The 16,352-nt window shown below is 36.1% G+C and overlaps 1 protein-coding gene across 1 annotated transcript in view; it reads left to right on the top strand.

Annotated features, from left to right (window-relative positions):
* LOC124369013 overlaps positions 1 to 4,490 on the top strand; it is a 50,056-nt gene extending 45,566 nt beyond the window's left edge. Inside the window, exon 2 of the mRNA XM_046826638.1 lies at positions 2,638 to 4,490. Within this exon, the coding sequence (XP_046682594.1) occupies positions 2,638 to 4,295 (1,658 nt within the window). The 3' untranslated portion in view covers positions 4,296 to 4,490. The remainder of the gene's footprint in view (positions 1 to 2,637) is intronic.
* The last annotated feature ends 11,862 nt before the right edge of the window (positions 4,491 to 16,352 follow it).

The following is a 16,352-nucleotide window of genomic DNA, read 5'->3' as shown; positions in this document are numbered from 1 at the left end:
AAGAGGATACAGTTCCCACCCGGAGCGTTTAAAATATAAAATATAATTAATAATACGTGATATGATTGAAATCCCTATATTTATCCCAATTACGGTGACGTTCACTTCTGGCCGGTTTTATACCTTCCAGTTGAACCTAAACTGGGTACAGCAAAAGTCGAGTGTCACTTACCCTCGTATATCTGGGCAACCCTATTGATGTTCATGAGCAGCACATCACTAACCACAAATGTTGAGGTATTGGGGTGGAAGGGTGAATCGCTAGCTCTAGTCTACTGTGAAGGATGACTGTTGGAGTGAGTGAAGCTCTCTTAGTGTACAGGTCGTTGCTAGCCTGGGCACTAGGAAGTGCTGTATCCTGCCCGCTTTTGACTGGAGAGGCTGAAACAGAGGTTCTCCTTTCTTCCAAGGTGACATGACTGAGACATAGTGTGTCCGCTATCCCTCCTCATGGTATCGTGGTAGGAGGCGGCCCCAACTCTCAACTTTACCCATCCTGAACACCCTGTCACTTTGGAAGCAAGGGCAAAAGTCCTTTTAGGACCGAGTGCGAAGAGAGCCTTCTCAGCTTCTTCTCATAAATAGACAAAACAAACAAACCAAAGAAAGGAAAGGTGACGTACATGTACACAATCAGATTATTTGAGCCATTTTGTATTTAGAATAGCCCAGCTGAAAAGTTGGGATTGGTAAATATTTGTGTTTAAAAAACCTCCAAAGATAATACCATTTCCCTGTTTGTTTAGTAAGAATAGAAACTCCTGTTAGTAAAAAATTTCTGTTTACCACGTTGGGAATGCTTTGGCCGAAGTAATGAGCCTAATACACTGTCCAGACTAAGGAAAGTGAGAGCTTAGGAAGCTGGAGTTGGCGCGGTGGCTATTTGGTTTACACAGTGATAAAAAATATTATTAAACAGTTGTTTGCTAAATAGTATACCGAATATCTGAAACACTGCAGTGAATTTCAATACACTTTAACATTCCATCTACAGATACAAATGGAATATAACCAACAACAATGGATTGTGCTGGGAGTAAACCTGCACGCCTGGTCTTGCCTGATAACTGATTCTCCAGATTCAAAAGTGGACACGACACATCGTCACCATACAATTCCTATTCATATTCGGTTCAGGCTTCTACTAATACCCCCTGCCCGCTTATCGAATCCTCGACCTCCAAAGCGAAAACTCAGTTATGTTGCCTATTTCAGTAGGAATTAAGTGGAAAATTTGAAATGAATAGCTCTCTCAGACCCGAAGGTAGGACATCGAAAGACCCTGTTTACACTAAACGGTTAAATTAAGAGATATATGCTATTAGGCGCCTATGTGATTTTTTTATTTAATTAAAATTTATTGTATCAACAAAGTGTGTATACTTGGTTGTATACTTAATGATGACTTAAATATTCAGTTCCATAATTTGTACATTTCACTGTGATTTAATTTAGCGGTGAGGTTTAATTCAGCCGGTAGACAGGATCGTAGCACGGCTAGGGCAGAGTCAAGGACCCTGGACTGTGGGTCAGGAGACCTGTTTGTCGACGGCTTTGCCACTTGGGTCCAGTTGTTGACCTTATTCCCGCCTCACTAATACATACCTTCCATTCCTGGCTTTGCTCCTGCTGCTGGTTCCGACCTCCCACACTGGCCACCTCCTCATCCTGCGAACCTGTGATCTGGATCACACTAATTCCTACATCATTTTTCACGGTGCCTCGTAGTCGAATTGATAATACTGGGGATTGATAATTTAGTGATATCTAGAAATTTTTAAGTGCTCGTTCTTTTTAGGTCACTTTGGATCCTGTTCGTCTTTAAATACGATGTTAGTCCTCGAGCTTCAAGAGTCGATCCGGTAGATATGATGGTGCTATTGGTTTTGATTCGTTTTTTTAATCACTGCATACCAAAGTATAGGCATTTAAGACAGTCATTTTGTGCAATTTTGTAACCAATCTGAAGAAAAAGTGACTGGAGATAACATAACAAAATGGCGTAGTTTTATATAACATATATGCATTTTCTCCACCATATCCCATGTACATACTGCCTTTATCTTCAACAGTTTTTTCGAGGGTGTGATTTCAAAATGGCATTTATTTGAATGCCTATAGCTCCTGGTTGAATGTTTAAAATCCATTTGTAAAATCGTGGCCTGAGATCTAGAGGATTAAGTATTGCATTTTATTTATCATTATAACCAACCAAAAATATACTATAGTACTATTGCAATCGTATATAAAAGAGTTCTAAATAGGTACAAGTACTCTAATCTAAATTTTACAGGACTAAATGACGACAGTACATTTTAATGACAAATTAGTTATCAATAGATTTTTATATTTGAAGGCTATTTCTTCGCGTGCGGTGACCAACAGGATATGTTAATAATGGACCTATCTCTAAACGTGGAACTGCGAACAATTTGTTCTATTATAATTCTTTGTAGTATTATACTATTATGCATATTCGCTCTAATCAAGTTGCAAATACTGTAGAAAATTCGTGTCGGAGAAGACATGTTTTAACTCTGCTAATCATTTATGTATTCATTGTATATTACGTTTTGGTGTTATCGCGTATAAATCTAGTAAAAACAGGCACTAAAAGAATATTTTGTTGTTTTACAGATGAGGAATGGAATACAGAGCCAACCAAGGAGTCGCTGTTTCTGGTGCAGCCCGGGCAGGGCAGCTGGCGCAGCAGTGGAGAGATGTCACTGCCGCGTGCACGCCGTCTCAACAGCAGTGGTTTCGACCCACCGACGCCCGTACCTGACGGCGAACTGGTCTCACGTCGCCGCAGAGTGAACAGTAGCAACTGTGCTGACTACTACCGCAGCCGCGAGCCGGCAGAAGAGCCGTCCATATATCCCGATATGACTAAGCTGAAGAAACAACACAGTGCCGACTCGTTTTCTCAACCCGGTTCTAACACGCACCAACCGGTGGCCCAGCGAAGACGAAAGAATGCTGAAGAACGCCAGAGGTCTCCCTCGCCCACCAACACCAAATCTACAATAGGCTCTTTGACTCCAAGAGATAGGTTTAACGATGCGAAAGAGAAATTCTTGTCTCTTGAAAGGGAAAAACAAGAGGAACGAGAAAGGCAAGAAAGAGCACTGATTAACGAACGAAGGAGAAACAACCAGCCCATCGAACCTCCTATTTCACCCTCTGTAATGCCGGTTATGCGATTGAGGCGTATGAACAGTTGGTCGAGAAGTAAAGATTCGGAGGAAGAGGTCGAAGAATTGTCCCAGCACGGGTACTCAGCGAACGATGACAACTACAAATATCACAACGAGAGAGAATACGTACACGGTTTGAGGCGTGAACCATCGTATTTAAAAAGCCACTCACACGGAAGCATTCCGGATTCTGAAGACAATTCAATGATGCAACACGGAAAACCGAGTTTGCCTTATGTCCACAGATCTGAAGAACAGCGTCGAAAAGTGAATCCTAGTCCTTCTACACGTAATATAGATAGCCACGGTTATAACACACCTGAAGATAAATTTAATCCTCCGATTAACCGGAGGTACGCTAGTCCGAGAAGAGAACACAGTCCTGCTATGAAGAATAGGAAGGAAAGATGTAAAAGTCCAGTGGGGAACATTCCGAGATCGAGTCCAATGAAATATCCTGACGATCCTCCAATAGAAGATACACATTCGAGGTACGTAGGGAAAATACCTAGAAGTCATTTAAATATGAACCCTGTGCCATTTGCTGAAAACAACAGTGCGATACCACTAGAACGATATAGAAGCCCTCCAAGAGTTTCTACAGCTCCAAGACCTTCTCCTAGGCATCAGAGGTACCCGACACCGAATAGCGAAGACGAAGATGACCACGATTATAGGAACGTGATGCATTCTGATATGCGAAATTATCCTCAACGTGTGTATGATAACAACGACAAAAAGCGAAGGTCAATGTACGAATCCATTGAGGACGAAAGAAGAAGGAATTCCAACGAACTAGCAAAAGAATTCAAACGCAGGTCATTCCAAGATCACGGACCTACAATGGAAATCTGTGCCAACAGTTTAGATTATCAAGAACTTGATGAACGTGAAAGATACCCAGGACTAGACCGAGAGACAGCAAGAGTTCATCCAGCTGATGAAGTTCAGACTTCTTCACCGAGATATCGTCATAGTTATGCAGAACCTTTTCATCAGTACCAGCCGACACTACAGCCTCATCACGAGATGTTACATCACACCAACAGCTCCTTGTCGTCGGGTCGGGTAGGGATGGCAGCCATTCACCCGTACTGACATTCTGCTTGCTACGTGCTGTGATGTACAGTACTTACCTTTATAACAGGATTAGCCTGTCCCGACAGCTTCGTATAATCAACCAGAATAACAGCAAGATCTCCCCAAGAGGTTCTACAGTATATAAGTACAGTAATAAAATATTAAAACCCTGTTTGATCAAAGAAGATTGCAATGTAATAGTATAGCTAGGGAGAAATTTGTATTTGTAAAAATCCACAAAATATTTTGTGTCTCACGAATACAAGTGAATAACATTTTAAATGTGATGACTTGGCGTTATTATAAAATGTTTACAGAAAAATGTATATTTTTATCCACTCTCAATATTTTAAGATTAAAATTTTTTATGTACAATATTAATACAATAATAATAAAGTAAACTTACTGGACAATGAATCTCTGACAGCAAACCTTGGCTTAAGAAGTAATTATTAAACCAGTTATACATTAGTTATAGATGGTTATCAAAAGTCGAACGAAACAGTAATCCATATAGTGATAAAAATAATCGCAAACTTTATTTATAGCATCATTTTGGCATTTTGAATACTAAATCATTCTACAGTTTTTGCTGGGAGTATTCTGAAGCGATATTTATTTTTTTTTTTGTTCTATGATGTGTTACATCTGGGTTTTGGCAGGTACTGAAAATATTGATGAAGTTCACTTACCTCATAAAACTACACCTTATACACATGAACTGGAATAAACTACATCTAATTACAAAATACAAGAATGCTACATCTATCTTGTTTCTCAATACCTATTTCGTTTCTGTATGCTCCCGACAGTGACACTATTTGTTCATGCTCTATAACTTCGTAAACTTTGCAATAGTCCAAATTTGTCACTCAAAAACTCTGCAGGAATGTGAATATACACCATCTTGAACTTTTTAATCGAATCTGACTTACCTTTGAATTCACCACGCTAAAGTACCAATCTGGTTTTAAAATTCGATTTTTACAGTTCAGGTTACACGGACATCCATATCTTCATCATGTTACATCGCCGGAATTTAAGTGTGCTTAAATATGCTTAAAAGAACTATAAATTCTGTAGATTTTAAACTTTGCATGTTATTTATACTCTATTGTGACTACTATAATGAACCGGAATTGTAATTATAATTCTTTTAAAAATATAAATTGTTAATCGTTACATTTTTATTTGTATGAACCAAAAATAAAGTATTTGTCAGATAGAAGATTACTGCACTCTGCTAACGGTAGCGGAGTGAACGAGCTGTGTAAATCCCCGAAGAATCTATGAATATTTTCTTTAGTACAGTGTTTCTTGAGGCTTAATTAAGATTTTTGAGAACGAAATAAATATAATTTACTGAATGTATAAGTTTTAATATAACAGAGTAGGCTTTGATTCACTTACATTATTTAGAAAGACCAAGTGGCATAAAAAGGGTCATTTGCTTCCTCTTCATCTCCCACTTTCCTTCTTGTCTTCCTTCTCCCCTGTCTTACTTCTTTTAATTTCTTTCATTGTAAGATCAGCATAACTCACGTAGTCGTCCCAAATCCTAGTATTTAATTCAGCCTTTCCACACAACTGTTCTAAACTTGTACCTTAGCAAGACTCTTTGAAACATAAGAGCACCTAGCACTCCTAGTTATGATGTATCGCTCCGAAGAAAGACATCATAATGTTGTCCAAATGATCTGAATAAACAAAAACTTTGTTGACAGATATGTTTAGGTAAGTATTACCACATTTTAATTACGTCTATAACTGCTGGGCTATTTGGCAATTTTATAATGTTATAGGACAACAGATTTCAAACAACTAAGATAAGGTTTTTTTAGTATTTAGAATTCCGAATTCCCGATGTATCATCGGTGGATTCATGAATATTGGAAAAAATACAGCATCCGGAAGCATGAAATTAAGGCTTAGAAATGTGAGCAGTTTAGTAAAACAGCCACAAATCTGAAAACATCATAATCAATACATAAATTACAACTATACCTAAAATTATTATGGGTAAGCTTAGAGTGTTTGTGCCAAAGTTGAACTTGGCAAGCCCCTTGTGAAGGAATCGGAGTTCTTCCCGATCAACTGGATTTGCGTAAAACTTGCAACTGGTAATAATTAACGTTAGTGAAGCTTGAAAAGTCCTTCATGAAAAGCATCCAAAATTAACCGCTATTTAATATGAAAACTACTGCCAACGAGTTTAAAAACTCAAGAGCAAAACTTTATTACGCGAGTTTCTGCATTTAATGTGCAGTTTGCCATGTATATAGCGGTGAAACTACCCCCATTTATGAAAACTCTAGACCTACGTACTTTCGTTCTACGAAATCGTCAACCGGCCTATAGGCTTTCGATTCAATCAATCCTTTGTACACCGGTTTCTCTCCTTTATTCGTAAAGTAACTCACAGCTTAAAATTTAACAATAAACTATTACAATTAAGGATTGATTAATCACAACTCACTATTACTTTATACAAAGCATTTTGTCTACTGACGTGAAAATAACTATACGTACAGAGAACACGTATACGAGGATATTCTGAAGTTTAAAGATTCCTCTAACTATTGTGACTAGCCCAGCAGGAATCACTTCTGGCTGGTTTATACCTTCCAGTTGAACCCACCACTGGGCACAGCAAAAACCGATGTGTCACTTCAATCTGGGCAACCTTATGGATGTCCAGGAGCGGCACATAACTAACCGCAAAGGTCGAGATTCTGGGGTTCATGGGCAATTCGATAGGTCTAACTGTGGGAGATGACTGTTGGAGTTTGTGGGGTTTGTTCCCTAACTTCAGAGGTTCTTGCTAGCCTCAACAAGGGTGTGCCACCCCCTACCTACTTTGACTGGAGAGACTAGTTCAGAGCTGGCCTCCCCTTCTTCCAGGGAGACATGACTTTGAGATGTAGAGTCCTAATTCTTCTTCATGGATCTCGATAGGAGGCGGCCCCTACTCCCTAATCTTACCCATCCTGAATATCTAATCACTCCGGAAGCACCGCAAAGGTTCTCACAGGACTGAGTGCAATTTATAAGCTTCTTTTCCTAAGAGAACACAACTATTATGACTCGGAATGTTGGCTGTTCATACTCCTATGCAAGGATGAGTCATATGTTGGAATTGAATCTTTCACTGTTCGTGTTCTAAGGAAACTTTTTGAGTTAACAATTTGTGTTAATATTTAAATATATACGTTTTGATCATGTTTTAATGTAACCTATGTAACAGAAGTTTATGAGTAAATTATAGTTTGCTCTGGTATTTATTAAAGTGTAGACTATTAAGCTCACTCTAATGCTCAACTCATATTTATATAATACATTATACAATTGTTTGACGTTTGTACAGTTTTCTTCCTGACCTGTACAGCATATTATGTAGTACTACTCGTACTACCTACCTTGTAAGAAGTGTTAAATTAATTGTATAATGTGAATAAATTCATATTTTTAAATGTAAATCCGCGTGTGTGTGTATATTGTAACAAATGTTCACCATGTACCATAATTAGTTCTATATTAACTTATTGCTTTATTATAACATTAGTTTTAAACTATCACTTTTAATAATGTAAGGTAATTAACAGTATAATATGCTGAGAACATCTCCAAACTGTCGTTCTGTAGCCGAAAATACGATTTCTTTATACAAATGTAGTTTTTTTTAAACAAACAATAAAACAGATTATTTCCATTCAATAAACGAAGAACTAACGATTTTATTGTTGATGTTGGTATATTTTATTGATTGCAACCTCCATCCCTAAGAGTAAAACAGTTTTCTACGATTAAGTCGAATTCTCCAGTTGTAATTTTAAACAAGTAATTTAAGAATTATAAGGGCTGCACAGCGTATAAGTGGAAACTATAGATTTTAAAAAGTAATTAAAGGTCAAGTACTTTATTTTAAGTTTATTTCTTTTAAATTTTATTTTTCAACGGCAATAAATTTTTACTATATTTATTATATAAAGCAATACAAAGTAAATTATAAATTCTTATAAAACCCATTACGACATACAAATACATACTAATGTAGATCGGAGAATAAGATTTTTTGTTAATTTCGGTTTCAGTAAAATATTAAAAGAAAAAACTGCTTAAGTTATTCAGAGATGACAAAATGACAACAAACTTTTTTGTAACACTGTGTACAAAGTGCGAATTTAGGGCCATAAGGCCCTGTCTTCCAATTGACCCTAACCTAACAGATGCCATCTACAAGAGAGATAATCAATAAAGACTGATCACTCGAGTGCTCCTGTTATCAGACAAGTCTATAATACCCCCTAAACACATATTGGGAATCACCAAAGAAGTCCACCTCATAATCAACATTTGCCAGCTATTGAATTCAGTTCACCATGATTGGTTTATCGTTAGATAATTGTTAGCCTCTGGCGGGCAAAGATCGTTGGATTTTTCTTGTAGGTACCCTTAGGTCGACACATAGATTAGCGCAGAGCAACCAGAAACATTCCTAGAATGCCTCAATAGAAATATCAGGTCAGTGCATCAGAGTTTAAAAAACAGGAACTTAACAAAATAATACGCCGATCCTCTAGTCAAACTCTGAAGCTAATTAGTCTCAGGAATTTTCCCTAAATCGTATGGGGTTTGATCTTGTGATATTGTTGGAGAGGGCTCCAAATTACTTAGGCATATACCTATAATGGTCTAATAAGATAGTTATAGATGCAGACGAAATAGTCAGCTGACAAGCCAGTTAGGGGGCATCCGAAGATGAGGCCAAGAAGTTTAGAGGGTCAGGTGAATATGCTATCAATATGATATGATGTTCAAAGGACAATGAGATATTGAATCCGACATCAAGTTCCTTTGCAATATTGCAAGGAAATACGCCTATTCCACTGATATTGTTCTCAACCATAATACTAAATTTTTAATATCTACTACCGCAGGCTATAAACTTGCGCGTTTAGGCATTTAAGCAAATGGCGTTAAGAATGTACCACTCAGAGATACCGCACCGATTGTTTTTTAAAGTTGAATGTATCATTCAATTCCCTAATAGGATAAGAAGGCTTAATGTCGTTTATTGGGAATAGAAATCTTATTTGTATAACTTCTTTGATCTCTCTCAAGAAAAATTTAAATAGAGAGGGTCATTCTTGGACTCTTAGTGAACCAATGGTCTCGTAATCAATAAAGTACCTTTAATCAGAATAATCATGATATAAGCATTCGAAAAATGTACCTTAAAATTAAAAAATATCTTAAGTTACAGTGAGTGGGACTATCTACTCATGTGGTAAATATAATGATTATATGAAAGGAATACTTTATTTCTCTATACCCAGTAATTTGATTTATCTATACCCCCAATTGGGGGAGGATGATATTTTTCGAACTTTTAATTGTAATTACAGATGGTGTGATACATCACTTTAAAGATCTTATTACGCTGAATAATTTGAAAAACATATGTATTATTTACAACTAATTTTTTTACATTTTAACAATATTAAAACTAATCATCCTTTATGCTACTTCAAATTTGAAATTTTATTCTTTTCACGATTGTCTGAAAAAAAAGGGACAGTTAATGTAAACTTTATCTCTCCTTGTCACACCAAGTGGGTCTATAAAAAGGCGTAGTACTTATGGAGGGCCATTTTTACGGAACAAATATCGCAATACCATCAAAAGTACCAAATCAAATCAAGCTAAACAGCGTATCTCAGGTAGTCGAAATCCAGTAAAAGGAGTTTGGTAGATAGTAAACGGCTATAGAGCTACATCCAAGTTTCTACACGTAGAGTGTGAGAGCTTGAGTACAGCACGCCATATTGCCATCTTAATAATCCAGTAGAGATAACATCCGTTCTCAATTATACAATGTCAAATTAATGTTGTCAAAGATATTAAAAACCCACCCTTGACATTTTACTCGACGTCTTAATATCTTTTTTTAAGGAAAGTTTGGGGTTCTTTATCTTTTATGACTGATAACACAAATACAATAGGTGTAATGCTATCCTTAAAAACTCCTATTCGAAAGTATATTTATATATAATTTTTATACAGGAGTTTGATACTGATCTTGTTCCTATTTTGATATATTTCATATCCAACTTTGCAGGTATTTTAAACTGACAAAGTCAGCAAAACTGTTTCTGTGTTGGATAAATAACCGGAGCAAGACATTCATAATCTTACCAACCAAGTACTGTAGGCCTAATGACCGTATTCTAAAACGATTTCGGAACGTTTGTTCACGGCTGACGTCTTAGCTTTGTGAGTAAATTGGAATGTCATCTCTTTATCATTACCTCTTTGGACTAGGTTGTAATATTTCAGATGCTTCGGCCTTAACGTACTTCAATTGATTCTGGTGAGCACACTACTTGACCTTCTTATAACATAAGCAGGGCATTCGATACACAAGACCATGTGCTTCTTTTGTACAAACTTTAGAGGTAAGCTATTCGTGAAAATATGTTACAATGGTTTAACTCTTATTTGGCTCGTCCGTACTCAATTTGTTCAAGTCCAGAAATAAAGAAAAATCATCCCTCAGATTTCCCGTTTGTCCGAACTGGGGTACCTCAAGGCTCCATAATTCATCTGCCTTCGTATTGACTTCTTATAGAAATAGTTCGATAGCTATTTTCTGAAGATACCTGCGTTATTATCAATCACAAGGTTTTCGATTCTCTTTGTAATTCATTCAATATAGCATATCAACGATTCTTTAGGAGTTTGTTTAAAATACATGTTTTATTCATTTGTATAAGACCCACGCTATTGAGTGTCAATCTCAAACATCATAAAATCATATAGTTTACCTAACCTTCTTCTTCTTGACAACATTATTAATACAAATTGTATGTACAGCAGTTGAGAGGGGCCAGCTTGAAGTTGGCCTGTGCATTTATCTTATGCAAAGAGTTATGGTTAAAACTCTGAACTAACGATTTTTTTCTGAACTATCGTGAAGTAACGAATCACTAACGATTGAGATCAAACTTTAATGTGCGGGCTATAAGTGTGGGGCAACTTCACAGTCGTACGTTGCACCTTTACTCTTGTCTCTCTGCTAATTCATCACAGTTTAATCTTTCTCTAAAAATAAAAAAATGTTGCTGTTCTTAAACACTATTGTAACAATAGAAACAAACTAAATCTCGAAACAGATTGGTGAAAAATTTCCTCTTTTAAAACATTCAATAATTTATTCTGGACCAACACTATTTAATTTACTCCCAAAGTGAAACGGAAGCAACACAAGTTAAAAACTGATTTCAAAATAAAGGTTGTCACCCGTGTAATCCGAGAAACTTTCAGGTGGTTTCCTCTCATCGAAATAATGTAAAAAGTCATATAAACATATGTTCGGAAACGCATTTTTAGCAACCTACGACTAGCGAAAGATTTTCTAGGAAAGGACGGAAATAAAGCTAAACTGATGTATTCATGGCGTAAAAATAGTTGTTTCATTTATTGGATTTAATGTCAAATGAACTGAAAAATTGAATAAAATACGTACCAGACCTGTTAGATCACCCATTTCTGAGATATCAGACAAAATATGCAAAATTCTGTCTCGAAAAACATGCTTTTATTTAGATTTGACGTACATTATTAACTTCATTAAATGGGAAATAAACACGCAAACTTTTTTACCAAAGCTGTTATAAAATTTAATTCCGAAGAATAATGTAAAATAGGCTAATAATAAACAAATATATATATATTAAAAAAATAATTTTTAATTAAATCAACACATACCAAAAATAAGACGTAAAATGTAATATCTATTTATTAAATGAACGTTCTTCGTAAAAAATACGTTAATTGCTGTTTTTTTCAGCCAAGTAAATAGTTATTAAACATGGTAGATTGCGGAACAATATTTCTAAAATACATTTACATACCTTATAAATGGTTTTCAACATGATCTCCTTAATAATTTATGCACAATCTATTTCTTTTAATGAAACCACGTGTAGCGTTTTTTATAGCATCTTGGTCGTTATTAAGTAGTTCACAAGCGTTTAAAATTCGGTTCAATAATTCTTCTTTGGAATTACTTGGTTCTACGTACAAAAGTTACTTTAAATTATCCCAAAGGTAGTAATCCAAGGGATTTTTATATCAGGGGACGTAAATTAATATAGGTTAGGTGTTTGCATTAATAAATATTTAACCTCAAAATATGTAACTTCTGAAGCCTCGTAGCTCCTAGAATGATAGCACATTTTAAATAAAAAATATATTTCTAATGTAAATAAGCACATATACTGGTACTTATTTTGCGTATATCGGCACTTATTTGTAGTCATACCCATAACTAATTTTTTTTATTGAATCTTTCACATTAAATTACAAGATATAGTAATAACACTGAAAAACTATATTTTATAATGATTTAGTACAAATAAGTGTTAAGAATGATACTCGTATTTACGTAAACTTATTTGCAGTCATACCAATTACTGTAATATTGTATGGATGAGGACTAAAGATAATAAAGGTAAGGCATTGTTATTTTATTTTACAAATTTTAATAACTAAACACAATTCGAGATATAAATAATTAAACTTACTTTAATTTTAAACGTGTGTCGAAAGGAATTTCAAGAGGTTACCTTACATTATAAACAGTTAATGTTATTTTACATTCTATAACTAAAGGTGTAAGTGAACCTAAAGAAAAATCTAATTACAAAATCAAGTCTCCTGGTTTTGTATGAAAACCGGTCAATGATTTGATCAATGTCTTTGTGAACGTGTAAAAAGCAAAATCCAGTCGATCGACTTACCGTCATCCTTGAGCGCAGCCATATCTTCAATCTTCTCAAAGAGGAGAGCGAGCGTTCAGCGGAAGCAACGGCAGAGTGGTGAGGATTCTTAAAACTTCTTTGATTACAGGGAAAAGTTCTCGTCACGGCAGTTAACCAGATCAATGAAATTTTCTGGAATGACTTTGGGTTTTTCAGTTTTCCATTTCTTGGCCCTTAGTTGAAGTTTACCTCGGAACTGGAGTAGCAAAATTTTTTCTTCTGTTTTGAGGACCGGTGAAAATTGTACCGTTTGGGATGTTTTTTTTATTCAAGCAGTAACAATTTTGGGAGTAAGTTTCTTAATCCAAAGCATTGAAGAGTCGATTGTAGAAATATTTCTTTGATATATTCACAGATATTTTCTAGTAATGAGATGTAAATGGCTCGTCGAAAGTATTCTTCTGGAGAACTGTGTGCATAGTTTTCCCTATTAGTTTTCCTACCAACAATTCGGGATAATTTTATTTCTACTTCAACTGAAGCAGCTACATCACTAGCTTCTGGGAAAATGTTAGCGAACAATTCATCGCGATCGCTCCTCTTATTCTCCAATGTAGAAAGTGTATTGTGAATTGAGGTGTGGATGCCCGATTGGGGTCTAAAACAGGTAACTGCAGCAATCTGCTAATAGGAAGAGTCACTTGGAATATATCCATTAAAATCAAAGTTGATATGATAAACTCTGGTGAACACATATAATGGAGTATGGAAGAGTTATAGCTTTGGAAGATGTCTGTGTGTTTTTCCAAGTTGAAATACGGATAAGAGCTTCTATAATTTCTGTGAAGTACGTTATGAATTCCAAACACCATCATGTCTCTCTGCCCACCATGTCTCACAAAGTCCAGATAACTGTCTTTCTAGTGTATTATTGATAACAAAGTTACTCTTTGCAGACATATAAAAAATGAAATAACAGATTTCATAATGTCAACTGCGTTTCTTATATTCGCTACTGTACTAGATTTTGACAGAAAATCGTTCAGGCTGTGATTATAACACGGTACTCTACATGCATTAGTTGCTTCATCATTTATTTCTTTCACAACCCCTACAGCTTAGAGGACATTACACTACAAATTGTCAGTCCCTATTCCGACACACAAATTGAGGTCAAGATTTAGTTCCTTCATCGTATTCAAAACGATCGTTCCCAGTGCTTTCCCAGAGAGCTTGCGCTCGTTCAGTGGGTCACCATCAGGTGCAGTCGTAGATGAAGGGTCGCGAGCAAGAACAATCAGAGTCAATTTTTTCACGAAATCGAGTTTTTAGTGCCATTTCGATAGCTTAATAGAAGTAGATTTCTTAATGCTATTACAAACGTGCAAAAACAAGTAGAGTCACTAAGTTTTTCAAAGGGAAAGATATAAGCTAACGGGCAAGAAAACATCATAGTCCATGCGGCGGCGCACAATAACAATCAGAGTCAATGTCGCTCCCCTCCACCTCACTCTAACTCAGATTCAGTCAGGTGCTTTGTTGTTTTGTTTCCAAAACATAACCCTACTTTAGTGGATGTGTGAATGTTGTGCGGACAAGTTTTCAAGATTGTTAGATTATTTTATTGTTAGTAAACGCTATGTTGAGTGATATAAGTGGAAGTGAGGGGGAGGAAGGGACTCATGTTGGTTTTACAAAATGCAAAGAAAAGGAAGAAAACGGGGAATATGAGCGACGTGATGAAAAAACTTCGTGCAACTACTCATGAGGTTGGTGATGATTGTCAATGTTCTCGTTACAAGTGTTTTTCACGTTGTTTCACCGGAAAACCGACAACGTATCATCAATAACTTTAACGGACTAGGTGATTACAACGCACAAAATCAGTACTTGGGTGGTCTTATATCTGTTGTACCTGTTAAGCAGCGCCGCAACCGAAAATTCCCAAGAAGAGGCTAATTTCAATCTTTCTTCTTATTGTTACCCGTGTTCGTGCATATGTAGATGATAATTTACAGGACGTTACAGTTTGTTACAAAGCATTCATGTCATTACATGGCATTGGGAACAATCGCGTTCAAACCATAAAGAAACACCTTTACTAGTTTTGGAGAGGTCAAGCCAGATGGGCGAGGTAAACATGCAAACAGATCTAATGCTCTGTCCGAAGAAACAAAAGCAAAAGTAATAAGTTTCATTCAATCCCTGAAGGGTAGAAAATCACATTACTCTTTGAAGGACACATCAAAAATTATACTTACCTGAAGAGCTCAATAAGTCTAAATTGCATAGAATGTACAATGAAACAAAATAAAGATAATACTGTTGGGTTCACTACATTTCGAGACATTTTTGATAGTAAATTCAATATTTCATTCGGGTACCCAAGGAAAGATACGTGCAGTACCTGTGATGTACTTAAAGCAGAAATTTCTGTTTTAGAAGAAAAAATCAATGAGCGGATGACAAAAAAACTAAAGATACATTATCACAAGATCTAACAAAGAAACAAAAAGAAAAAGAAATTCACCTGGCTAAAGGCACAAAATTTTATTCAATTAAAACTAAGTGCAGGAAGGAAGCAAGAAGGAAAAGAAGAATTTGAGGCCGTTACGATGGACTTTCAAAAAAAAATTTGCCTACACCAAACATTACAACATCTGACGTATATTATCGACGCCAGCTCAACTTTATATCATTCAATGTCCACGTGTTAAGTGACTCTACATCGTTGTTTTACACATACGACGAAAACCGTCGCCAAGAAGGGAGCAGATGATGTTTGTTCAATGCTTGAACATGTTTTTGACAATGTACTAAGCTTTGAATGTGCGACATCTTGTTCTGTTTTGCGACTCGTGTGTGCAGGACAGAACAAGAATTATACCGTCATACGCTTTTTTTACATCACACAGTTGTGGACAAGGACCGTTTTCGATAGTGTGAAAGTTGTGTTCCCCATAAGAGGTCATTCGTATATGGAGGGAGGACAAAGACATGAGCGTTGTAAACTCAAAATCCTACACAGAGACACCAGATGACTGGAGGGATGTGCTCAGAAATTCGAGGGTGAAACCTTCACCTTTCACAGTAATAAACTGTGGCACTGAGGTTAATTTTCAAACCTGGACGAAGTACTTTTCTGACAAGTACGTAAAAAAATGTCCCATCCCAACGAGACCTATAAGAGTACTCAAGATTGACAAAAATGAACCAAGAATTCATGCTGCACAAGTCTAACTACTTTGGTAGTTATTTAAAGGCTGTCTTAGTTCCTCCAGTGAAAAAAAAAAGCAAAATTCAAGAAATCCTA

Source organism: Homalodisca vitripennis, chromosome X (genome assembly GCF_021130785.1).
Source record: "Homalodisca vitripennis isolate AUS2020 chromosome X, UT_GWSS_2.1, whole genome shotgun sequence".
NCBI classification, from domain to species: domain Eukaryota; kingdom Metazoa; phylum Arthropoda; class Insecta; order Hemiptera; family Cicadellidae; genus Homalodisca; species Homalodisca vitripennis.
The sequence above is the reverse complement of the archived record's forward strand: the minus strand, read 5'-3'. Positions and strand labels throughout refer to the sequence as shown.